The sequence below is a fragment of the Schistocerca nitens genome, chromosome 4, assembly GCF_023898315.1.
Source record: "Schistocerca nitens isolate TAMUIC-IGC-003100 chromosome 4, iqSchNite1.1, whole genome shotgun sequence".
Lineage (NCBI taxonomy): Eukaryota > Metazoa > Arthropoda > Insecta > Orthoptera > Acrididae > Schistocerca > Schistocerca nitens.
Window position 1 is genome coordinate 236,355,481 of NC_064617.1, and position 27,077 is coordinate 236,382,557.

At 36.9% G+C, this 27,077-nt stretch overlaps 1 protein-coding gene across 2 annotated transcripts in view; it reads right to left on the reverse strand.

Annotated features, from left to right (window-relative positions):
• Positions 1-908: 908 nt before the first annotated feature.
• Positions 909-27,077, reverse strand: part of LOC126252040 (enoyl-CoA delta isomerase 1, mitochondrial-like) — a 51,372-nt gene continuing 25,203 nt past the window's right edge. For both annotated transcript variants that reach the window (XM_049952832.1, XM_049952833.1), the window contains exons 5-7: positions 22,293-22,411; positions 8,130-8,311; positions 909-1,811 (exon numbers count right to left, since the gene is read on the reverse strand). In XM_049952832.1, the coding sequence (XP_049808789.1) occupies positions 1,651-1,811; positions 8,130-8,311; positions 22,293-22,411 (462 nt within the window). In that variant the 3' untranslated portion in view covers positions 909-1,650. The remainder of the gene's footprint in view (positions 1,812-8,129; positions 8,312-22,292; positions 22,412-27,077) is intronic.

Sequence of the window (27,077 nt, forward strand, 5' to 3'; positions counted from 1 at the left end):
TGCTCACGAAGCCCTACGTGATATTAGGCAGGTGTACCAGTTTCTTCGGCTCTTCAGTGTAAATTAACAACGTACAAAAAGATACAGTGCTATTTACTGCAAAGGAAACACCGTTAAGTTGCAGACAGGCACAATTAAAAAACAAACTTTCAGCCACAGCCTTCAGCAACAAAAGAGAAACACGAACTATTCATACACACAAGCAAGCACACCTCATGCATACAACTGCCAACACTAGCATCTTGGGCTGCCCGAGATGCTGGGCAGTCATGTGTGCATGAGGTATGCTCGCTTGTGTGTATGAATGGTGTGTGTTTCTCTTTTGCTGATGAAGGCTGTGGCCGAAAGCTTTATGTAAGTGTCTTAATTGTGGCTGATTGCAACTTAATGTGTCTTCTTTATGATAAGTAGCAATATATCTTTTCTGCATTGTTTGATATTCCTACATGGTGTTTCCATTGTTTGATTCTGTATATAAATTATGCACACACAAAACTCAGTAAATAGGATATATCATTGCATCATGCATTAGCTTCCTTCAGAAGAATAAATATTTTGTATCCTACTTATGTAGCACTTCAAGCATGTTCCAATAACATGTAAATACATGACTATGTTCACCTTTACTAACTTTAAGAGCCTTACATTATAGCATGTCAAAGAGTAGGAGTTTGACTACCTGTTTTCAAAGGAAATTTCATGCCTATTACAAATATATGTAAAATTATGACATAAAATTGACATATTATGAGCCCACAAAACTGTATCACCACCCTTTAAACAATTCAACGTACTTGCAGTTAGTTGATTACAATGAATGTGGCACAAAGATTGTGTTCTGCAGTCTGCGAGTACTAGTCAGGGTATACATATGATACAGATAATGGAAAAAAACTTGAAAATGTGTATTTCATTTTCCAGTGATTAATAGTCATAATCCTTTATTTTTACACCAACCACTGCAAACCTAGAGACAAGACCGGAACTGTTACCAAAGAATTTGTTTCAATTTAAAGTTCTAAAAATGTCACTTAACGTTTTCAAAAATATGTTATTTCACTGATTAACTGATATAACTACATCTGCACTATGCAAAAGGCTAAATAATTGTCACTGAAGAAATGCACTTAGTATTTAATGGAACTGAAAAAATCTTTGCAGTATAATGCCTTTTGTCTAGGTTTGCTGTAGTTCTATCATTGTTACACTTTTCTAAAACTGATGTTGAACGCAACTAAACCTAACTTCAAATACACACATTATGTTCTTCAACATTTAACTATTTTTTCCTTTAGGTTCTATGCAATAAAGGGTCTGTGTGTATTTTCTGATTGCGCGTCTTTGTTACGGCAATATCAATATTTTATTGACAACATGTATATGCAGTATAAAATTACAAATGTTCTAAAAATACAATAACACTTTCCAGCAGGTTTATACTATGGTATCTTCAAAATTACTTCTAAAAAAATACAGGTGCAAGCTTTTGTGTACTTGCAAAAAGGCAAATATGTACAGGAGACCACAGCTTATAAGCTTCACGGTGTAATAATCTGCAGGTCTTCTGCTACCCTGCTTCTTTTTGACAGTGATACCTTTGCAGTTATCAAAGTCATCATTTGTAGGAAAAGTGCAAATTGCAAAGGAAGTTTACTTCTTCTTCAGTGACTCAAGATAAAGCTCGAGTCCCTTTTGCACTTTAGGATCATTTACAAATGTCAAGAACTGATTTAAGTCTGATTCTTTGTTCTTCACTAGCCAATTAATTGTTTCTGCTCTGTACTGAACCTTGGTCACGCTTCGTGCCACAGCTGAAAAATGCAAAAATCAAATTACTAATAGTACATTGAATACTCAGAATACATCTTCATTAAAACAATATTTAATAACTTCGTTAAGTGTGAGAAGCATCAGACTACTATTAATAGCAAAATAAAACTGAAAAATCTTCATAGTTAGTCATGCAACATATTTCTTAAAAAAATAGGATTATAGCTATAAATCATACAGTATAAGGTAATGGAATGATCATAGCCCTCTATTAAATGTGGTTTACACTACATTTCTTTGTAAAAATATTTTTATTTTAATTTTTCAGTTCAACTTTATGTCTACAGGAGAAACTCATCCCCTTACTTGAATTGTGAAGCGAAATGCTGGTAAATTATGTTATTCTATTTTCATGCCTTATGCATGTGTCTCCTCAACATGAATCCCCACTGTCATAAAAAATAATTATGTATTTTCAATTGGAGACTCAAAATTATGATTATTTGCACCCTTATGTGTTTAAATTGCAAACATAATTAAAATGAATACAAGAATGTATTAGTTGAAGCGATCAGTAGAAGAAAGAGCTAACACTCAATTTACCAATGGTTAATCTGATCACTGTATCTGTTGTGTTAACAAATGCATCACATGCTGGTAACAAGCAGTTCTATATATACTGTATAAATTGCTTTGTCTTATGTATTGTTTTCTTATCTTTGAATTTAATGAAACACAAAACAAGCAGTAATGCAAAATACTTCTCATGTGGGTTAGCACTTACTTCTGCTGACAGTTCAATTCAGTCCGGCTATTACTGGAGCAGTATCTGGTATTTTAAGTTTGAAATCATTTAAAAAGTAATGAAATTACAATTTTAAAATTGTTGAATCCATAGCAACTCTTACTTTCTCACCACTTGTTCTCTCTCTTATTTGCACTCCTCCTCTAATACCAGAAATTTGGGTGATAATGGAGAACACTGTGTTCCTGCTCTACCCCTACCGACTCCTTTGGTCAGCTTGCTTGCCTGTTCATGTCCCATGTAATTATAGAAGGAAATTGTTCTGCTATGCTTTACACAGAAAGGAGAACATAATTAAAATATCAAGTCAACATATTTTTAAATTTAGCGTTACAAATAGCCTTCCGGACACAATTAGGGCAAAAAATAACAATGTTCAAAACAATTTCCTTCCTGGGATTTGCCAGAGCAAATAAATGTAACAACTACCCATGATCATCAATTGAGATATGGTAAGGAGTCATCAACCCCCCCCCCCCCCCCCCCCCAAAGAAAGAAAAGGAAGAACAAAAACTGTCCAATAATGCAATAGGACATATTGTTTATTAAACAATGCATATCCTACAAGAATTGTCAGTCAGATATGTCAGGAACATTCATAGAGAGTAATAATCAGTTAAAAATAAATTACCTGTTGTAGAACATTGAGTTACACAACTTATCAATGTTTATATGTTATCTATAACTTACTGCATTCAGTAAGAGCAAGTGGTTGTAATATTTTAAATACAATAGCAGTGACGGTATGTCTTTCAATAAATGGCTTGCTAGATTTACTGGTGAAGTAATGTTGTAAAGAAATGTAATGAACATGAAAGTGGCAAGCATTATAGTTGGCACTAATTGATAGCACCAATGACAAGAGGGAATACAGAAATGGGGTCCGAATATATCTGATGAAGTAGTGGGAAATACACTTACACTACATGATGTGCATGGTTGCAGGAGAACTATCTAGGATAAGCAGTGATGATCTTGGCCTGAGGAAATGAGTGTAGAAGGATCCTTGTCAACATGGGGCAGCATATATACACCAGACATGTTGCACAGTACAAGAATGCTGTGATAAACATCAACATCATACATGGCTACGCCAATCAGAGAAGTCAGCAATTGCAGAACACTGTCTGAATACAGGACTTCGCATGATTTATGAAAAGATGGAAGTTTTATTTCTGTCGTCATCTTTCTGGGATTTCAGCATTAAGGAAGCAATATATATCCATACAGCTGATAATCTCATCAACAGAGATGTGGGATTTCAACTAAGCATAGTCTGCTGAAACCCTGCATTGGTTGCTATCAATCACAACAAGACTTTTCAGTAACAGACCCATCATAATGTTGGTATAGTACGTTTTTTAGTAATGACTGGCCGCACTAATAGTAAAAATAGCATACAGTGTACGTGCAGGGGGGCCACTCTGCGATTTTCAGCAGAGGGTATTTGAGTATGGTGCTGTCTATCTGCAAATCATTTTGCATGCATTATTTCTGTGCCTGCGCATTCTTATGCGAGTGTTGTATGTACAGGGGCGTTGACGTGCGGGTACCGTCAGTTGTATCCTACCACCAGCAAGGTTAAATTACCTGATGATGTCGGACAGTTGCTCCGAGTAAACATTGTGGAATTTGCACATGTCATCTGGCACCAAACCCATGTACATGATGTTATTTCAGAGAATGGAGTCAAATTTACAAAAAATTTGGCCGTATGAGCCTAGTTATCAGATGATGTTGCAGCCCCTTTGGCATGGATGCCTGTCCTAGTTTGGTTGAGAAGGGTGTTATAAAGCTGTCGTACACTCTCCTGAGGCAACCTGGCCCACAACTGTTTTAACTGGTCCTTGATGTCTTAGATACTGGTACTGAGATGGAGCTGACTTCTGAGCTGGTCCTACACATGTTCTATGGGAAGATATCCATTGCCAGCAATATCTGCAGGAGTAAGGCAACATCACACAGACAGTTTACAGATACACATACAATGTGTAGATGAAAATTGTCCTGTTGAAAAATGGCACCATGATACGGTCACATGAGAGGTAACACAAAAGGACATAGGCTGTCCATGATGACTGTCAGAGTTCCCCCAGTCACTGCCAGCCACGATCTGTAGTCATTCCCGATGGCTCCCTACACCAATGAGGCCAGGAGTAACACCGCTATGCCTCTCCAAAACATTGGAAGGATGGGACCTTTTCGCATGTTGCCAACATACTCGCCAATGGTGGTCATCCAGGGTACTGCAGACTGCTGAACACAATGCAGTGCCATTCCTCAGCAGTTGATTTTTCCCAGTTATGGCACCACTCCAAATACAGCTGTCTGTGGTGTTGTGTTAACACCATCCTATGCATGGTTGTGTTCTCTAGTGTGACTGCTGCTAGTTTCCAGCCAATGCTTGGGATGACACAGTATGCTGCAGGGAGTTAATTACTCGTTCTTGGATGGCAACTATAAATGTGAAGGCGTTACGATGTGCTTAGAGCACAACATGGTACAATATGTTGCCAAGGTTGTTTCAAGTATGCTGCAGATGCTAGGATGCCCCTACACATTCTTGATACAGTCCGAATATCTACCCATGCAATTTTCATGCTTTTGGAGCCCTGAAGAAAGACATTTGGGGCCATCGATTTGCTTCAGATGAAGATGTGCATGGTTGGGTACAATCACGTTTTCCATAGGCAACTGCAAACATGAAGGCACTGACCAGCTTGTCTCACAGTGGGATAAATGTATCAGTTATGCCAATTACTTTGGAAATAATAAACAGTGTACTTACTTTTATCCATATGTCTGATTCTCATTTTACTGCCCCTTATACATATACACATCGTATTCTACCACTTATCAGGGCTTCTGCTCATGCCATTTGTGTATGGAGTGCAGGAAGAATGACCGCTTAACCCTCGAGTGGGCATGCCTATGTATAAACTGTACCAACCACAAAAAACATTGCTTTTCCCTGTTCCATTGCTGATTTACAATTGTGGGCCCGTACCTATTCCTTCATTATTGCTTCAGCTAAACAGTGATAAGCTGTGTTGCCCTATGTCCAAGTGAGCAGCAATAACATAAAATAGGCAGTGAACTACACGAGAAAAAAATTATTGTCCTTCAAAGAAAATGCCCCAGATTTCAAGCTAATAGCTCAATCCCACAAGGAGGCACTTGTTTACAAGATAAATAGTAATAGAATAAGCATTTAGCTGGAATCTGTTGGAAACGCATTGTTTAATGTCATCATTATTGTGGGGTAACACTTGTACGCAGCAACAGTATGATGTAATAAAAGTTTATTTTATTATCATTTAATTAAACAGTGATTTAGCTCATATTAGTTTATTTTATCATTGTTTAACTAAACTAAGATCAAACTGTGAATTTGCTCATGCATGTTTACCTTCGTAACAGACACCTATTCTTTACACATGTACAAAGTATGCCGCATGCCTGTTTTATGAAAATCGGAGTGTTGGCTCGAGTGTTAACTGTCTCGTCTTGTCTTTTCTTTACAGTCCCTATTGCACAATACATACGGTGATGTAGTATATTCCTAGATTCCTTACTTTTACACTGTTTCTTGAAATTTTTACAGTAGGCTTTCGTGGGATAGTTGCACCTGCCAATTCAGCTTTTTCAACATCTCTCTGATGCTCTCCAACGGGTCAAACAAACCTGTGACTATATCTCTGCTCTTCTTTGTAGACTTTCAATAGCCCTGCTCCCATATACTTGAGCAATATTCTAGGATGTGTTAAACAAGTGTTTCGAATGTAATCCACAATGCAGATGGACTGAATTTTCCCAGTATCTTGCACATGAATCAAAGTCTGTCCCTTTGCTTTACCTATGACTCAACTTATTTGATCATTCTATTTCATGTCCGACACCTGTGTATTTTTGCAAGTTGACTGATTCCAATTGTGCTCCTTGATACTTTAGTCATAAGACACTATGTCCCCAACCCCCTTCTTCTTCTTCTTCTTCTTCTTCTTCTTCCTCGAAGTGCAAAATTTTACATTTCTAAATATTTAAACTGGATTGCCAAACTATGCACCACTTTGAAATATTACGAAGTTACAACTAAATATTTGGACAGCTTTTTTATCTCTCAGAGCATATCATACATGACTGCATCATCTGTGAAACGTCTGAGGATACTGTTAATATTGTCTAGCAGATTGTTAATATACAACATGAATAGTGAGGGGCCCAACACACTTCTCTGGAACATGCCTCACGCTACTTCTATATCTGTCGATGACACTCTATTCAAGATGACGTGCTGGATCTTCCCTATCACAAAATTCTCAATCCAAACATAAATTTTATTCGATACCTCACATTACTGTAGTTTCATTAATAAATGCCTTTGTGGTACCGAGTTAAATGCTTTTTGGAATTCAACAAATAACTTGGTCTGTGGCTTCCAGGATGAGAAGTGAAAAAAAGTGCAAGCTTCATTTCAAATTGCTAATGTTTTCGGAATTCATGCAGGTTGGCACAGGTCATTCTGTTTGACGTATTTCATTACACATAACAAATATAAAGTAGTAATAGATAGTACGAGGGCTACCCAGAAAGTAACAAATGTTTTTAAATAAAAATAATTAATAATATGGAAAAAAAATTATTATATGCATTTTAAAGGTACACTTTTAATCTATTTTTCCAAATAACTCCCTTTCAAAGTGAGGCAATTAATATATCGTTGCACAAATTTTTCAATACCATCTCTGTAGAAATCTGCCAGCAGTGATTGCAATCACTGGTTTATAATGATACACAGTGCAATGTCAGTATCAAAGCATTGTTGAGTGAGACATGTCTTCAATGCTGAGAAGAGGTGATAGTCACTCAGTGCCAAATCTGGACTGATGGTGGATGATCAAATATCTCCCATCCAATACCCTGTAGGAGCTCTCAGATATGATTGGCTCTGTGTGGAAGTGCATTGTCGTGAAAAAATAAAACTTTTGCACTATGTTTTCCCTGGCATTTGTTTAGCATTGGCCATCTTAACTTTTTCAGTGTTTGACAATACCTCTCCAAGCTAACTGTTGAGTCACGTTCAAGGAAATAAACAAGAATAACTCCTTTTGAGTCCCAAAATACAGCTGCCGCAATATTTCTTCAGACAGCATTTGCAAACACTTTCTTGGTTTCTTGGGAGAATTTGTATGTCCCCATTCCATTGACTGTGTTTTTGTTTCACACTTGACATGCTTTTCCCAAGTCTGACCCCTACTCACGATACTATCGATAACTTTGTTACATTTTTCTTGTAATCTTCAAGGAAGACCAGTGCTGCAGCCAATTTCTGTTTTTTGTAAGTCTTTTCTTTTCTGGATAGTCCTCATATTACACAAGATGAACAAAATGTTGTATTAGAGAAGTACTGGCATCTTGCAACACTCCAAGATATGCTACACAACAAACAATAAATGTAAGACAAGTAAAAAGTGCTAATGAGTCCCAAATGCAAAATTTTTATGTCAGTAAACTTTTTGACGTATCACTATCGCATTTTCAATGAACTACTTACGTGAAATTTTGGCAAATTGTCCTATAAATTTTTCTGCTTTTCCAATGGCATCTTTAGCATCTGAGGCGACTTCATCTATAAGACCAATCTTTAATGCCTCTTCTGTGGTGAACATTTTTCCCAGAGTCAAAGCCATTTCTGCATCACGATGTTTAACAACATTTCTAAATGATAACTGAAACCTTTAAAATTGATGTGCAGTGTGAGCCACTATGTCATAAAAATTGGTAGAAATTATAACAGTGGTCTTAACTATAAGCACATTCTCATTTAGAAGTTAGAAAAACAATTAACCATTGAATTTTCCAATTTAAGATTGAAATTTTCTTTCTTAATTTTTTTAGAAGGGGAAGAAGGGTAAACAGATTGTGCCAGGGGAGGAGGGAGAAGTAAATAAGCAGGAGCAAGGAATGTGAGCAGGAGGGAGAAGTAAACAGGAGCAACACATGTGATGAGCTGGATTTACAACAGCCAACAGCTGAGTTAAAAGTGCTCAAAATTTTTAATTCTCAGCAGTTTTGGTTATAACAGGTGGAAAGGTAGTAGCAATAGCATATTAAATGGCATCCAGTACACACAGCATACACAAATTTGTTTTGTGAATGTGTAGGTAACAAAAGTATTTCAATCTCTTTAATATCTATTACAAGAAATAATGAAAGAATAAAGTATGGGTCAGTTTTGCGTATCTAATTGTTGACAAATAAGTAGATGACCCATCCACTGTGGTTAGTTACTTACATGTTCCATAGATCATTTGAATGATTCTTTTATTGAAATGTGGAAAGAGTCAGTTTACAGTATGTGTGTACATAATTAGTATTAACATTAATGAACAAATTTTTAAGTCTTGCTCATGCAACTACACTTAAAACATTCTTACAGGCCACCAATGTTTAAGCAGAAATTCATCGATGGAATAGTAGTTGGCAAGGAAAAATGATTTTAAGTTACATTTAAAAGTTGTTTTTCTACTTTCAGATATTTATTAGGCAATTGATGGATCACAGTAAAATCAATTTGGGTAAAAGTTTATGGAAGGAAAGACACAAGGAATGTTAAAGTCAAACACTGCATCAACAACAGTCATTAGAGACATGTTATATGTAAAGCGCACTCATATCTTTGGTCAAGGAATCATCCTGGCATGAGCCTGGAATGGATTAAGGAATCCACAACCACCTGGAAAGGATAGATTACTACTCAACTGGCGACTGATGACCTCAGAAGTTAAGTCGCATAGTGCTCAGAGCCATTTGAACTACTCAATACATAGCACTGGAGGACATGAGCTGTAGATAGGCGCAATGAAAAGAATACAGTATATGTCCAGCTTTATAACTATGTCCTCCATCGGAATTAAAAAACACTTACACTTTCATAATTGTTTCACAAATAAAACTGTCTTTTTTTGCTGTGACTGTAATTTATTTTTCCCAGATGCGTTTTGCCTTTTTCTTACTCTAAGGCAGATATAGTTTTGTTATTTTTAGATTATCAAACAGTTCACATCACATGTTTCATGTAAATAATTAATTACTTAAAGTCTGTTGCCACATATTTACATAAAAAATGTGATGTTAACTGTGAGGACGCCTTAGAGTAAGAAAATGGCAAAATGTGCCTGGAAAATATATATTACAGTTGCGGGGGGGGGGGGGGGGGGGGAAGGTGGTTTTATTTACAAAACAAATATTTCTGTGCTTGCTGCGGAGGATGGCCATGCAAACAAACTTATACTTTCACACACAGTCATCTGTGAGTATAAGGCCTTAACTCCTGGAGATGACAGTGGCCATGTGTATGTGTATGTGTATGTGACTTGTGTGAGTGTGTAAGAGTGTTCTCATTATTATGAAGGATGTGGTCTGAAAACTTATCATTTCTAGCATTCTTTTCATTACGCCTGTCTGTGACTTAGTGTGTTCAAGTTAACTGCATTCTTTCCTGGACTTTCCACTGTTTGGGTTTTAAGGAAAACACAATTAAATTTACGTGTAGAACTACCTACTGTATGCACGAGAAGCACAATTGTTAAGTATGTTAGCCGCAGTATGTTTGATAAATTACTTATGATAGACTGTACTTCGTTCTCAGCTATAAAAGTGTGGCAAAAGATTTTGTAAATCTTTTATGTTGCTACATGTCTTTGAGTAATGAATACTACTGAGATGGTGACTGTCTAATGTGAAAAGGAAGCAGTATGTGAACTCTGTTCGTCATAATAGACGCTGATTATTGCCAGTGACTGTACCTAAAGAAAATACCACACGTAACAAACAGTGATCTTAGCTTTCAAAGTATATAATATACTTATTGTAAATTACATTTACAAAAACGCCATGTGACACGTTTAAAACATTTTAGTTGACATTCTGCTTATTCCTGAAAAAGAAGGAAATTTAAACACTACTCTTACCAAATAAGTTCCAGTGTTCCAACCTTTTCACCATCTCAAATGATCAGGTACAATATGAAACAACACAGAAAATAATGGAAATTTTTTTCACTCTTGTCCACATAAGGGAATTACTGTTTTCCTCCTCAAAGCAAAAAGAAAGTAGTTGAAATGTGGCACTCAACCAGTTATGTAAGGTATACCACAAACTGTAATTTCCTCTTCCCCGAGATTCCCATGTGCCACTGAGGAATGCCCTACTTTTATTTAAACAATGGAAAATTCAGGATACAATAATGATAATATTATGAAAAGGATACATTGCTACTCATCATATAGAGGAGAATTGTGAATTGAGCAGGTGGGAGCTCTTCCTGAAATATATATCCTGCATTCCTGTAATCCCCCCTGGCCTCAGCCTTCACTAGTCCCTGTCCTTCACATACCTTTCCCTTTCCCTGCTCCCACTCAAGTGCTACACAGCCTTCTGCTCCACCAATGCACCCACTAGTCTTCTTCCCCTTCTCTACTTCTCTCCTTCCGCCATCCTTCCCTCAAGACTCCCAACTGCAAACATACCCATTATGTCCCCTGCATACTCGCTCAAGCAGCACTACACCTTCCCCCATCCATACCCTGCTATTCCAGTCACTCCCCAATCCCGTCTTCACCTTACACCCCCCCCCCCCCCCCCCATTTCCCACAGATTGCTTCTCCCATTGGGCCCAGATGTTGTATGCAGTCCGGCCCCAGTGGCCAGAGATAGTGGCCATTCATGTGTGTGCGAGTTGTGTGTGTGTGTGTGTGTGTGTTTGTTTTCGTGTGTGTTTTCTACTTTAGGAGAAGGCCTTTTGGCCTAAAGCTCAAGTGTGTAGCAGTCTTTTGTTGTGGCTGCCTGACTCGATGTCTCCTCTATACAGCAAGAAGCAATCTATCCTTTTCTAATATTGTCACTATTTTTATTTAATTAATTCATCAGGTTATGTGTCATCACGTGAGCCAAAGCTAGTTTATCATAGACCAAGTCCCTAAAAAAAAATTCCACACACATTTATCCAACTTCTCTCAGTCTGTGTAACTTGGCAGAAGTCAACAGCAGTGGTAGTAGAGGTAATTGCAATATCAAAACTGTGAGTATGGACTGGCACTCAAACCCAGATCCTTGTCTTCCACAAACAGCCAATAATGCACGAGACGTCCTCTCAATTCCAATTCAGCCAGTATTTTTTCCTACTTTCCAAGCTTCACCAAAGTTCTACTGCATACATTGTAATATTAGCATTACTGGAAATAATAGTTTCATGTGGCATTACAGTGTGATGTAAGTCTATCCACTGGTGTGCCATTTCAGTGACTCATGTGTCACCTTCCTGTAAAACAGGATACAGCAAAGAAATGGCATAGTTACAGCCCAGGTGATTTTTTTTCCCTGATAAATTCATTCCTTCTGCCATCGAATAAACAATTTACTGAAATGTACTTTATGTTAGTCTGGTACAAGAACCCAAAACTTTGCCTTTCAGGGCAGTGCTTTTACTGACAGCTCTTCTTACATATTCATATGGGAATATGGCTATATGCTGAGCATTTAGAAGTGTTTCTTTTTTTTTATTTCTGTTTTTAAAATACAGATGTGAATTAGTAATTCCAACACAATAGGTGGCAGCACTGTGCATCCCTTTTGTGGCAAAGACAATTTTAATGTGGAATAACTAATGTCATTTTTTCTTCTGCTATTGTAATTATCTACAGCATTGTTCTTTTTGAAATACAGTAGATTATTTACAACCAAATTTGTTGGGAAATAAATATACTTTGAGGCATAAGTCAAAAAGCCTACCTAGACAGATGTCTACAAGATGATCACTGGTAAGCACCACATTTATTCTTACAGCTTGTTTTTCAGTAAAGAGCACTTTCTTTAGAACATAATTCAATTAAAATACACAAATATGTCAATTTATTGCTTTCTCTCTACCCAAGATTTGCAATTACTGGAAGTGAAAATGTGGCTGAACCAAGTTGCTTCGGGGGTCCCAAAAAGGCATTTTTGCTAGTTTAAATTCTCATCTATACGGAACCTAAAATTTTTGAAGTTACCACCCTGTTTAATACCCCATCACCACGTGTTACACCTATCATAGGTGTCATACTGTACCCCGGTACTGCAGAGCTGAATATGTTGTATCTTTTTGAAATTTAAAGAAAGAGTATTTGCTGAAAACCACTCAATAATACTTTTAAGAACATGATTTGCCATTTCTTCTGTTGCTATATGTATGTTTTGATCGATTACAATACTAGCATCATCTGTGAAAACAACAAGTTCTGCTTTAGGCAGAAAGCTCTTTATATATATGAGAAATAAACGTGAACCTAAGATTGATCCTTACAGAACCCCATAATCTTTCTAGTCATAAGAATTTTGCCTGCTTACATTAGATGAATATTAAGTCACTGCTATGAATCTCGTAATGTGTGAAAACTAAGATCGGCACATAAAGAGTTGACTGTATAAATGTCATTTTGACCTTAGTTCGGCAACTGAATTCAGTTCAACAATCCATTCTGTTGTGGAACAATAATCTTAGATTAGTAGAATGAGGCTCAGTGTTGATCTAAATTAGCAAAAAACATGCTTGGTAACACTGCTAAAATCAGCTATTGAGAATATTATCACACTTCAACCACAGATATTAACTGTGCCTTGCAGATACACAGCATATATCACTGAAGATTGAGGAAAATAAGCAGAAAAGGGTGTCCCTTTCAAACACCTGCACCATCAAAAAATATTTATTGCTGAAAATCTTAGTGGACCAGTAAAAAAAAACCTGCAGTAAGTTAAGTGTGACAGCAATGCATTATGTGCTTTGAACTGAAAATAACATCTAATTACAGGCAGATGTGTAACATGTGAGCCAGGAACACTATAAAACCTGCAGTATCAGATTTGTGTCCAAGGAAAGAAAATGTTCTTGATGTGAACCATCAGTTTTACAAAAGACTGCAGTGCCTACAGTATGAACGTAAAATAAAAGTACACTACATGCTTGCAGAACATGAAATAAAAATGGTAACATTGAAAGTAAATACAGAAATTAAAGAACTGCAACTAAAAACAGGAAAAGAGCAATCACTCACCTATAATGGACTGATGAGAGGAACACAGGCATCTGTAATGGAAAACGGTACTCACACTAGCTTGTGGGCTTTTACTTTTCCCAGCATAAGTACACACATTGACACACACACACAACCATACAACCCACAGCTACACTCTCACAGCTGCTGGTTTTTGAATGTATGTACTTTAGCAAGAAAAAGAGCATGTGCTTGAAAGCTAGTGTGAATACTTCTTTCTGTTGTCCATCTGTCACAGGTGAGTGGATGCTTTTGCCCATTTTAATATAAAAAGAAAAATAAGATTTCCAAACTGAAACCATGTAAATTTATCCCAATTTTTAACTGTTTTTTTCTGAAAATAAATTGTTATAAATGCCACCTTAATTGCATTGCAACTCCTATTAGTTTCATTTTTTGTAGGTACTGGAATTTCTTTGTAGTCTGTTCCCCTAACAAATACAGTGTCGTCTATTTCAGGATCCTAAATGTAAACAGCGTTGCATTTTGGAGATTAACAAACATTTCCAAATGGGAAAAGTAGTAAGTGCAGGGGAGGGGAGGGGAAAGAGTACCGAAGATCCTCCGACAGTACTCTAGAACGCAAACACTGTGTCACTGAAACAATTGTCGACTGAATGCTGTTTGTTAAATATCACTTTGCTGACTGACTTACATATGCATACAACTATTTCTGTTCATCAATGGGCATGAAGTTGCCATGTCAGTTCAAGCATGTGATCCATAGTTAAAAATTGAATACGAATTATGTAGTTACTGCTAATTGAGCCTACAAAGGATTTTTGTACTAAGTGTTCAACCATTACAGGCAGTTATTAACTTAACTGTTAACTGAAAATATTTTGAATTTCCCTTTTCTACTCTGCTGCTGTCTCTCTGCAAACTGCCTTTAAATTAATCATATTAATTAGAGTCATCTCCAAGAATTGTTATGAGGTCTGTTATTATCTGCACTCATATAGATGATACTTTGCTTAATTTAACATTTGGTGTGGTCTTCAGTCCGAAAATTGTGTGAATGGTATCATCTAACATTACAGATAATTTTTAATTTCAGTTGTGTAGGAGTAGGCTGCGTTAATAACAACTTTTCAACCTGGATCTGTGCAAAAGAAAGACATTGTTTTTTAGCATCATTAGGTTGTGAACTGCTCATTGCAGCTGAACTTAGCCTGATCTGTGAAATTTCATCAATCAAAGATGGCACTAGTTCATAGCTATATAATTTGAGTAACTTGCATATACTGCAGATTTCTGTAGTTCAGCTTGATCCAGTTTCATTTTCTGTACTAATCCAAGCACAACTACTTTCTAAAATCAGTCCTAAGCCTACGTCTTATAAAGTAGTAGAGAACAACACTCACAATTAGAGTTCCAATTCAAAATCCATGTCCAGCAAGTGAGGTAAATGTTGTATTTGAGGATCTGCTTACAGAGGCTTCAACAACAAGATACGAACTGCTGATCCACCCGCCAAGCCAGGTATTTATTTCCTGTAACAGGCCAACAGCCATCCCTATGTGATATGCTTCCCACAGCCCCTAGAGTCACGGCATCTGAATGTAAAACTGCCTGCAACCCAGATAATATCACTGCCACACTCTGAGACAGAGTCCTATTGCTAGAAAATGGGCCTCTTTTCTACTTTACAGACTTTGCAAAAGCAAACCTGCACACCTTACAGGAATAAAAGATAACATGGAGAAATAGCTTAGCCACAACCTAGAGGTACTGTTTCCCATATGAAATGCTGCTGTGAAATTTCCTGGAAGGTTAAACTGTGTGCTGGACTAGGACTCTAGCTATTCATGGCCAATGTTCTTAAACCTGAGCTACCCATATACTATTCATGATCCACCCCCACTGGTACTGGATCGAAGTCCTAATCCAATGCACAGTTTTTATCTGCCAGGAAGTTTAAAAACAGTGCACTCTCACTAAAAGGTTCACTCTGAAATTAATTACTCATACAATAACTTGCTGCTTTGCAACTCCAGAAATACACACTCAACAGTACAAGACATTCTCCTCCACTATCAGGTAAATGCAAGAAAGGTGATGGGACAATGCACTAAGCATGTTCCTGTAAGCAACAATAGGTTTTGCAATAGCTTTCTTGAGTTACAATGTAGAACAGCTTCCAGCAAAAATAAGCCTCATTCCCTTGACATTGCAAAACAAAAACAAAATCCTGGATATACTATGTGACTTTGCCAATTAGATGGACTTTAAGCTTCTTTATAAACCGTGCCTTGTATGCTGTAGTGCTTTAGTGATTGCACACAGCTCTCCATTCCGAACGTAAATCCCAAAGTTACTATCAGAAAAAATAACTGAGCTACTGATAATGTACTCTTGATTTCACCCGTCAGTGTAAATATTTGTAAGGCTTTGATGTCCGTATAAGACTAGGACAACATGCTTATTAAATGTACTGCTGCACTCAAATTCAGAATCAACCTGGGGTTCTGTAGCAGCCTAGGTGGATAATTATTCCAATCTAGTGTTAAAATCTTCACAGCTGTCAAATCAACATTTGCAAGACAATTCTCCGCTAAAATTCCAAAAGGCCTTACTGCCAGCCTAGTTTGAAAAGAAACTGGTAAATGCGACAAGTGCCACAATCCAAAATTAGATCGTCACTTGCATCAATAACCAACTCCTGGAAAGGATTGTTCAGTGTGTTAATGATGCCACAGGTTTCATGGTTCTTTCAGATTATGCTGCTGACACTAATGAAATAGAGCAATTCTCTCTTTGTGTCCATTATATTTCCCTGGATCTTAAGATTCGTGAAGATACCCTACAATTTGTTCCAGTATTTAATGTGACTGGCAAAGGATTAGCTGGATCTATAATTGAAAAGTTGGTAAAACTTTGTGTTTATGTGTTTTTTTTTTTTCATGAGGACAGGCCTATGACGGTGCTGCATCCACGTCGGGAAAAACCCGTGGAGCTCATGCATTTATACAACAGAACTACCCTTTAGCTGCATGTTTCTACTGTGCAGTCCATAATTTCATTTTGGTAGTCACTGACACATGCAACATGCCACTTAACAGGAATTCACTAGGAACACTGGAAATGGTACATAATTTCTTTGGGCCATGGCCTGAGCATTTTCGCAACACACAAGACTTCTACATCTACATCTACGTGATTAATCTGCAATTCACAATTGGCAGAGGGTTCATTGACTCTGATTGCTCTTATTTTATTATTATGATATATGTAGGCTCCAACAGAGTTGGTGATTGACATAAATGAGATGTTCCTTCCTCACTGAAAAATGTCTGTTTTAACGGTCACCACCCAAATTCGTTTATCATATCTGTTCCACACACTACCTTATTTCATGATCAGACAAAGCAAGCCACCCTTTTTGCACTTTTTCTATGTCCTCCATCAATCTTATCTGATGCAGATCCCACACCACACAGCAGCACTCTGGAAGAGAGAGGAAAAGCGTGGTGTAAGCAGTCTCTTTAGTAGACCTGTTGCACTTTCTAAGTTCCTGCTGATAAATTGCGATCTTTGGTTTGTTTTCTCTACAATATTATTTATGTGATTGTTCCAATTCAAGTTACTTGTAATTATAATCCTTAAATTGAATTTACAGCCTTTAGATTTGTGTTTTTTATCGTGTAACCGAAATTGACTTCACTCTCCTCATTATTTAGTCAACTGCCACTTTTTGCACCATACAGATATCTTGTTCAAATTGTTTTGCAATTTGTTTCGATCATCTGATGACTTTATAAGATGGTAAATGACAGCATCATCTGCAAAAAATCTAAGGAAGCTGCTCAGATTGCCTCATAAATTGTTGATGTAGATCAGGAACAGCAGAGGGCCTATAACACTTCTTTGGGGAACTCCACATATTAATTCAGTTTTACGCCATGAGTTTCCGTCAATTACTGTGAAATACAATCTTTCTGACAGGAAATCGTGTGTGTGTGTGTGTGTGTGTGTGTGTGTGTGTGTTTTCTGTAGCCCACTATATAGAAGGATTTATAGGATGAATCAATAAATTCTAAATTCACTCTTAAAAGAGAAACTTGTTTTCCTCCAGCAACATCAGTCTTTGAGCTTAGAACATGTTCTAGGATCCTGAAATAGTTAGAAGTCACCTGTATTGGTCTGTAATTCTGACTTTTTACCCTTGTTGTAAACAGGGCCTACTTGCACTCTTTTCAGTTACATGAACTATTCATTACACAAGATATCTGACAAATAGGACCTAGGAAAGGTACTAATTCCACAACATGTTCAGTGTAAAATCTAACTGGAATTCAGTCAGGGCCTGTCCTTTGCTTGCTTTAAGGGATCTTAACTGATTTTCAATATCTGGGGTACTAATATCTATTACTCTCATTTTTTAGACTTAGCAGCGGTCAGACATTGCTATGGTAGTATCCTCTTTCATGAACACATTTTTAAATAAAATAAAATTGTATGGTTCCAGACACCCTTGCAAGTCTCAAACATCTATGGTGTGTATATGCAGACTGAAGCAACAAATGAAAATCTGTAGTGAGGCTGGGATTTGAACCCAGGTCTCCTACTCACTAGGCAGATGCGCCAACCACTATGCCATGCTGGCACAGTGGCTTGTGCAAAAGCCAGATTTGGACCCAGATCTCCCGCTCACTAGGCACAGGCACTAACTGCTACACCATCCTGACACAGTGGTTTGCGCAAAGCCACTGTGCCAGTGTGGCATAGTGGTCAGCACATCTATTGGGCACTTTGAATCCCTGCCTTTGTACAAATTTTCATTCATTGCTTCAGCCTGCATATACACAACATTTTCAAACGTGAAATTTAAAAGTTTAACAATATTAGGAATAGGATAGACTGCTACTCACCGTAAGGATGACATGTTGAGTTGCACACAGGCACAACAAAAAGACTGTTACACATTTAACTTTCAGCCAAAGCCTACTTCACAAAAGAAAATACACACACATTCACACAAGTTCTGTTCAACATGACAGTTGCATTTTGGTCGATGCTGCCAGATATGGCAGTCACGTGACGAAGCAAGCTGGGATCTTTTTATTTCCTCTCTTGTTTTGCCATCTGCCTCCTTAAATTCATTTTATTTTCATTTTTGCCTAATTACCATTAATATACATGAGTATAATCTGCATTTTCACAAAAGAGAAAGGTTGGCCCTCAGTCATAAAGAATATAGCAACAGATCTAATTTTGGGCTTAGTTTTTGTGTCATCAATTTCCTAATTTATTTTGACTATTCCTGGTTAATACTTTTGTTATAGGGTGAAATCAGTAATTGTTTTGTGACTTAGATTCTATTGTTGACATAACCAAATATAAATTCCATAATAATTATAAACATTTGGAAGAACTACTACCAGGATTCTTAAATTATTTATTTGGCTCTATTCGAAAACATCTTAGCAAAGCCAGCCCTTAATTATTTCTAAAATATTTACCAGGTTTGTTAAAAGTATTGTTTTTATAAATATAACTGTTAATTTCATCATTTAAACAAATAATTCAGCCTAACCCTTGTAGTAGAAGAAACTGTTAAAAAGAAGAAATTTTTCTATTCATCCAGTTAATTGAATGAGTTATGTTTTAATTGTAATTTCTGTAAATTAAACATCAAACAATGTACAGTTTCAGTACCTATTATTGTGAGGATATATAAAGGCCTGAGTTTTGGTCTTGAGTCAGTCAGCCCACAGCCAATTTTCAGATGAGAAACCTGTATTGGTCAGGTCAACAACAATGCATCAGCTTAATCATGAAATAAATGTAACACAAATAGGCCATGTGTTAAAATAATGACAGTGTATGTTCAATAGTGCCACATGTACCATATTATTCTGCAAGAACTGTGTGGTTAGGTTTTTACTGCTCATATATGTTCAAAGCTAAACTATTGTAGCAGTATGCTGATGTTTGCCTGCAAAATACTAATGAGCCTTATCAAAAGTTAATAAATAGTGAACTGGCCATATTAACTGTATAACACTGTGAACAGTGAAAGTTATGAACTGTGAAATGCAACTGTCAGCTACATCATTTACAGTAGACAGTGTTGAAATTCCAACCCCCCCCCCCCCATTTTCCAGCAAGCATAACAACGCAGTACGTCGATATTGAGGACTATCAACGAAGAAATAAAGCAGGCAAATGTCACAATGTGTGCGTGAGATGTGCTTGATTGTGTGAATACAAGTGCATGTGTGTATGTTTTCTTTTCTTTTTTTCCTTTTTTCATTGTGTCTGTCTATTACTAAAAGTGTCATCTTTATGATGAGTAGCTATTTGTCCTTTCCCTAATATTGCTGATATCCTAACCTGGAGTTTCCATTGTTTGAGTTTGAAATTTCTACTTTCTGTCTGCTATCTTCAGTTTCAAAACCACACAGACCCACAAGAAACTGAATAGAAAGTTTAGATCTATTCATTGACTTCGCCCATGTCCAGAACTTCGTAGAATTTTCTGGTAAATCTTTCACCAGGATTGAATGAAAATTATTGTAGTGTTCCACATGACCTTTGTTATGGAAGCTAGAGCTGCTGTTAACTTATCTATCAGTATTCCTGCAGTCTCTCTTGCAGCAAGAATGTATTGACACAATCGGACAGTTCAAAACAAAACTAATTTTTTTTTTATTAAATAAAAGTTATTACGCAGTAATGGACTATCTGAATTAAAACATGTAGTCTAATTAAAGTAGCCTCCATTGTAATACACGAGGAAATCAAAAATTGTATAAGAAAATTACAAATTACACAAGGATATAAAACTAATTTAAGATACCTCAAAAATGTGTGTAAATACAAATTTTATGTGTATAATTGTAGGTATATTGTATTGTATATGATTTTGCTGACGAAATCCACACAATGTAAATTGTTACATGGATTAATAAAGAAATCAATCAATCAAAAAACCTCCTAACCGTACCATAAAACCAGAGTGAGTTCCACTTGAAACATTTTTATCCAGATCACATTTTATAATGTATTTTAGCCATACACACAGCCTTGGAATGCTCTTATCCAGAGCACAATTTGTGACATATTTCAGCTGTAACTGTAACTGTTCTGTCTTTACCAGATTTGAACTAAATATTCTCCTTTCATGTTTACAACATTGCTTACTGCTGATAACATATACACAGTTTACCCAGTCAATATTGGGGAGGTTAAAGTCATCTGTTGCTACTGTAACTATATGCTTGGGGCATTTCCATCTGTGTGGTTTTAGGCTATCTTTTACTGACTCTACAACCTATGTATGTAAATATGGTAGTCAGTAGAAACGTATCTGATTACTAATCAAAGTCCATCAACCCTAGTTACTCTTGTCCATCTTAGTTCATGGTGAGACTCATTTTTGACCTCAATAGACCTAATGCTCTTGCTAATTCTAGTTCTCTTGTGATGCACCCATTCCTTGCATCAAGTCAGTCAATGATACAGTAAATATTTTTCAAGTTTCTGTTGCACAATGACTTTATTAACTTGTTATTTACACACAAGTTTCATTTCGACTATTATGCTATTTTCAAGTGATCATTTTAGATATTATAGTATAGTGTCCTGAAGTGTTTTGCTGAGATTATTTCTCAGTTTCTGTGCTGTTGGGATAAGAGTTACCTATGTAGCACACTTTTGTATTTGCACCTATAGTTGTTTGATAGGAAAACTTACTCTACCAACATATTTGCATTTACATGTAAACATATATGCAGCATAAACTTGGAAAGTGTACACTAGGTTATTCATCACTTCTGTTAGTCTCTATACACTCCTCTTCCTGGAGAGTTCCAATACACATGCCATGTGTCGTTGAAAATTTCCTTCCTCTCTGCCTCGAGGTTCAGTTATATTCTCAGTTCCTCATATGATGTGGAGACGACTGTTTTGTACAAGAGATGAGAGCCCTGGGACTGTACTAGAAACACACTAACAATTGACAACTAATATTTTGAGATTCTCACTCTCCAGATTTGTTATCTGGTTTGCTAAAATAAGTGTTTTGTCTGATGTTGGTTTTTGTACTGGCAGTTTCAGAGGTTCATCTAATTTAAAAGGAATTAAATGCATTGCACACGTTCCACCAAATCTGATCTGCACTGTACACCACAAATTGCCACCAAAGTGGCAATTCGTGGTGTACAGTGCAGATCAGACTTTTCCAGTTTCTAGTGTGCAGTGTAAATTGGAGAATCTACAACCAATCTTGTGACAGAAGTGATAAAGTCTTGGTTTATATTCTCCACTCAACTCCAGACCAGAGGGCCCCAGCCAGTCATCAGAAAGATGCTGCAAATCTGTAGCTGTGCTGGGACTTTATGAGTGAGACTAGCTATCATCACCACTTCTGTCACTGGTGCCCTTGTGTTACGGGTTGGTTTCAGATATATTCGGTACAAGTGAATAATACATTTGAAATCAAATCACTGCTCAAATTACACAATAGCAATTTCTTAAATACATTGTACTCTGCTCCAAGTATACTCATTTTTCTATTTTCAGTGAATGTGCAGCAGATGGTCAATCTATGATTAAAGTTAACATTTACTTGCAGACACTCATCCAAAAGTGCAATAGTGACTACGAAATAAACTTACCATGTGGGTGCAACAATTCCAAGTTGTGTTTCATTTAACCCAATAGTGAATTTTGGTCCAACCATCACACGATATTCACAACTTACTGACAACAAGCAACCACCAGCTGGGCTATGACCCTAGAAAATAAATAATCAGTATACATGAAGAGAAATTTTCTATTTTGTAATTGATGATACTTAAAGGAAAAATTTAGTAATTTGATACACAAAGTACCAGATAGTGAAGTCTCTTTCAAATTTTAGTTTCACTAGACGGTGAATCAATATTTCCAAGGCTTTACTGAAAACTCATTACTGATCCAAGTATTAAATAGGCTGAAATAACCAATTTTGCATTACAGATCAGTAGGAAGGCAATAGGAGTTATTCTTTCTTTACTTCTATTTTCACATAATTCTTTTCTTCACTTACATCTACCAGCAAAATTGTGTTACATGACCAACAGACACAGAACCCACAGAGTGGCAAACATGGACTTGCAATGAAAAAACCTCATAAATAAAATAAATTTAGTGTGACACAAGATCCAAATCACCAAGTGATTATCACAAATGATTTCAGAGTTCTGGGGAAGAGAGAGAGAGAGAGAGAGAGAGAGAGAGAGAGAGAGAGAGAGAGAGAGAGCAGATAGCAGCAGGCCACCACAATGAGATTTAATGGTAATAGGCTGAATATTTGTAGTGCAACATTTCAGTACATTTTGTTGTTGCCAAGTGTGAAGTAAAATGAGCAAATGATTATTACTTCAGTACGGATAACAGAACAGGAAGGCACACAATGCCTGACACTTTATTGTGGACAAAGAAGAGTTTTGACTACAGGGTACCTGCACCAGAGGAAAAAATAAATTTGTTCCAAGAATTGTGGCACAGCATGTTCCCTAAAATTTTAAAACTGATGCTTTGTCTGAGAAACTGCTTTCTATGAGCAAGTTGCTAGTTTTAAATGGGTCCAAAAGTTCTGCTGCATTTAATATGGCCATTAAAGATAAAATTCCATAATATGGGAAAGTATTCACATGATCTGTCAGTCAGTGTAACCAAGACTGCCTGAAGCAGCACAGTCAAAGATGCTGTCAAATGATCAGTAGCCTTCTGTTAAATGACACAGGGGATACACGAGCAAGTATCAACAAGTGCTAATTTTCAATTGGTTAAAATTTTTATAATAGCAGGACACTGAAGGCAGTAAGCAAGTGTTCAGATAGTCTCCTGCAAAGCAACATTCATACAACTAATAAATAATATGATACATGAAAGATGTATAAGCAGTCAGGGGATAATGAACTGTTATAATGAGCTTCAAGAGTACTCTAATCTTGATTTCTAATGTAATGCTGTGTGAATGAATCAGGGCACAGAACACAGCCCTTGTCATGAACAAAAGATTATGTATCAGTGTAATTGCAGCAATTTATGTGGTGCAGTGCAGAGTCGCTATAAGAGTTAGCAAGTATCTTTCCAGAGCAACATTATGAATCTTGTGGATGGCTATGAGGTTAATATAAGATGTACTGAGAAACAGCAAGGTAAGTGTTAATACCATATCACATAATGGGAGATCTGCTCCATTTGTGCCACCAAAATTGTCTCATGAATGGAGAAACTATTATAGATTTCATTGGCCACATTCTTTTTTTCCCTTCAAATCATTACCGCAGGTGATGAGACTTTGTCCTGTTACTTCTATCTGAATTATGGTGAGTAATCATCATAGCTATAGGCACAATCTGTATCAGTTCAGGCAGAGGGGTTACCCTCATAATCTCTGATGTTATTGAATTTAGCATATGTTAAAATTCAAGAGTAAGTGAGAAACACAATTTTTTTTTGTTTCCTCCAAAAAAAGTTCCTGCCCCGAGATTTGGCCTCCAAAGATGACACTGCAAACACCATTTTGAAGATGTGAATTTCGGAATTTTTTTAAAAATGCTGTATCTCCGTAACAGTTCTAGATATTTTGTTAGAGTTTTTTTATTTGAAAGATAACTGCTGTATGATTACAATGGTATCCTCTGTTTGGATATCTGTCAAAGTTCTTTTACTGTCACCTTTTGAATTTTTTCAATAATTTACAGATTTTTTTTTTTTCAGATATGCTTATCCAGAAAAGTTAGATCTTTTTTCTGTTGATTAGTACCATGTAGTACTATATTCTCTGTAAAGGAGAGCTTAGAGCTTCCACTTTTAAGTTGGGCAGGTTTTATTTTTAAAAAATAATTTTTTTTAGCTTTCAAGTGTAATGTATGTTTTCACTGAAGTTTTTTCTTACTAATTTCTTTATTACAATATTTAGTTCTATTTTCTTTGTTGCAGTTATTTCTTATCACTTTCTTTGTTTCATTTGCTTCTTTTCACTTTCATTGTTGCAGATATTTCCAACACTTTGTTGTAGTTTCTTGTTTCTTTGTCATGGTTGTTCATTGCACGTTTTTGTATTTTAGTCATTCAGCGCTAATTTGTTTACTGAAGAGGCTTCTAAGAAATCTGAGACCATCCAATGAGTTCTGTACCTTCGTGAGGAATTTGCCAGTTGGCACAGTTGCGATGTGTTTCGTGAAAAGGACTGCTTGAAACGTCTTCTGAATGGAGCCACAGGAGAGTGATGTGTGCTGACTATTTGCATATCCATAAAAGAGTGATATATGAGGCGGAAAAAAAGACTTTGTTCAGGTTGGGAATAAGTGTTCTAATTTGAATACTCTGTTTCAAAGTGAAGATGTTTCCAGTGACGACTTTTTGTGTTCTAAATGTGCAGTAGCCACCAGAAAGATCGTGGGAGGCGCACATCGGCACGGCGTGTCACGGACGGTAGTTGCCGCAAGCAGTCCCGTCCACCAGAGGGCACGCGAGAATTCGGCTGCGACCTCTGCCGGCGGAACAACAACAACAACAACAACAACAACAACAACTCAGGCAGCACGGGCCGTGCCTAGCCAGTTCACATCGGGCATGCATAGGAGACAGTTCCCGATCTACGCTATGTGAAGTGCGACGGAAAGGTTATTGTGTTATTACACAATGTTTTGACAGAATAACAAGAACGATAGTACCTGAATAAGGTGAAGCCTCCCATGGTGCAGATGATGCAGATTTTGCATCTATAGAGGAAGAATTAAATATCCTGAATCAGTCAACTATAGAGGTAGGTGTTACTCCTGTTAAGAAACTGTGGTCAGTGGAGTCGAGTCATAAGATCTATGCATCAAGAAAGTGCAGAGAAATTACTAAAGCTATGCATGAATACACTAAAGCAAAACTGACCAAACTCTTCAAAGTAGAAATTCCATCTTCAGAAGAAAATGAACAAAAGCCTTCTTGCACCTCTTGCCAGGAATTTTTCACAAATATCAATTCAGCTGTTGAATATTGTGCAATCCTACAGTGAAAAGGTATAAGTTTTAACTATTATTCCAGAGACATTTTCAAAGAAAACAATTTTGAACCACTTTCCATCAGTATCAAAGCGCAAGGTTAAGAAATGTGAGGTCTGTAGAAGGATTCTTTGGAAGTCCAGATCCCTATTAGGGTCATCCTGTAGAAGCAGCTCAAGTTCAAATAGTGCATTCATTTTTCTGGAAGATAAATAGGACTGTTCTCACCAGAGTGCCAACAAAAAAGACACTATAACTGTAACAGTTGAAGGTCAAAAAGTCGTGAAAGTGAAGAGGTACATGACTCGCAGTATTAAAGAAACTTTTGCAATTTATTAGAACAACTATACAACTTCACATATTGGAAGATCAAAATTATATGCACTACGACCTAAGTGGGTAGTTCCACACCCACCTAGAGATGTGTCTTTATGTGTGTGCTGCACAAATTTTGAGCTTTGTGTGGTAGCTTTGAAAAACTTAACTGGAGCACGTGTCATATGACACCTTGGTTGGGCATGTGTAGTCATCAGTAGTCTGTGACATAAAGCGAGAGACTTGTTTGTTTTAAGAATGTGATGACTGCCCTGGAAAGGCAGGACTATCTTTACAGTCAATTGGCCTGGAAGACGTAGCAGATAACTCTGCAGAAATTACATATGCAACATGGGAGGAAAATAAACTAATTAAGAAAACTGTTGCCTTTGACAGTTTCATTGATGAGCTTGGTAAATGTGAAAGCAGTACCATACCAGCACCTGAAGAAATTACACATTGCAGAAGTGAAAGGGTGTGTACAGGTTTAAGAACTATGTTTAGTGCTTCATTGTGATGTTGTTGAGAACTGGTCTGTAATTCTCTAACAAGAAGTACAAGGGTATCATTGGAGTAAGGACCAGGTTTCAATTTTTACAGGAGCAACATAGTTTCAAAGCAAGACCACGACCACACGTGTTGCAGTTATTCTTCAACTGCAAACAGGAGCAGAGTAGTTCATTATTTCTGATGGTGCTCATAGTCATTTTAAAAATTGTTACCAGCTGTTTGAATTGGGTAAGTCACTTGTGCCAACTGACTGAGTAAACAGTGCTACTGGCTTGAAGTACTATGCTACGAAACATAATCTTTCCAGACCAAATACAGCTGCAATTCAGAATGCTGAGGGTTTTATGAGAGTTGTGAAATCTTACACATCCACAGCCCTCATTCTTCTGTCCAAAGAGGAAATTGAAAAATTCTGTGAGCAGAAAAAAGGTCCAAACAAAGTACTCCTATGAAAGGAACATTTTTGGACTCAAAGTGAGGGGCAAACTCATATTGCACGCACTTTAAAGAGCAAGAAAGAAGAAGAAATTTCACTCGTGTGTGTGTGTGTGTGTGTGTGTGTGTGTGTGTGTGTGTGACTGGTGG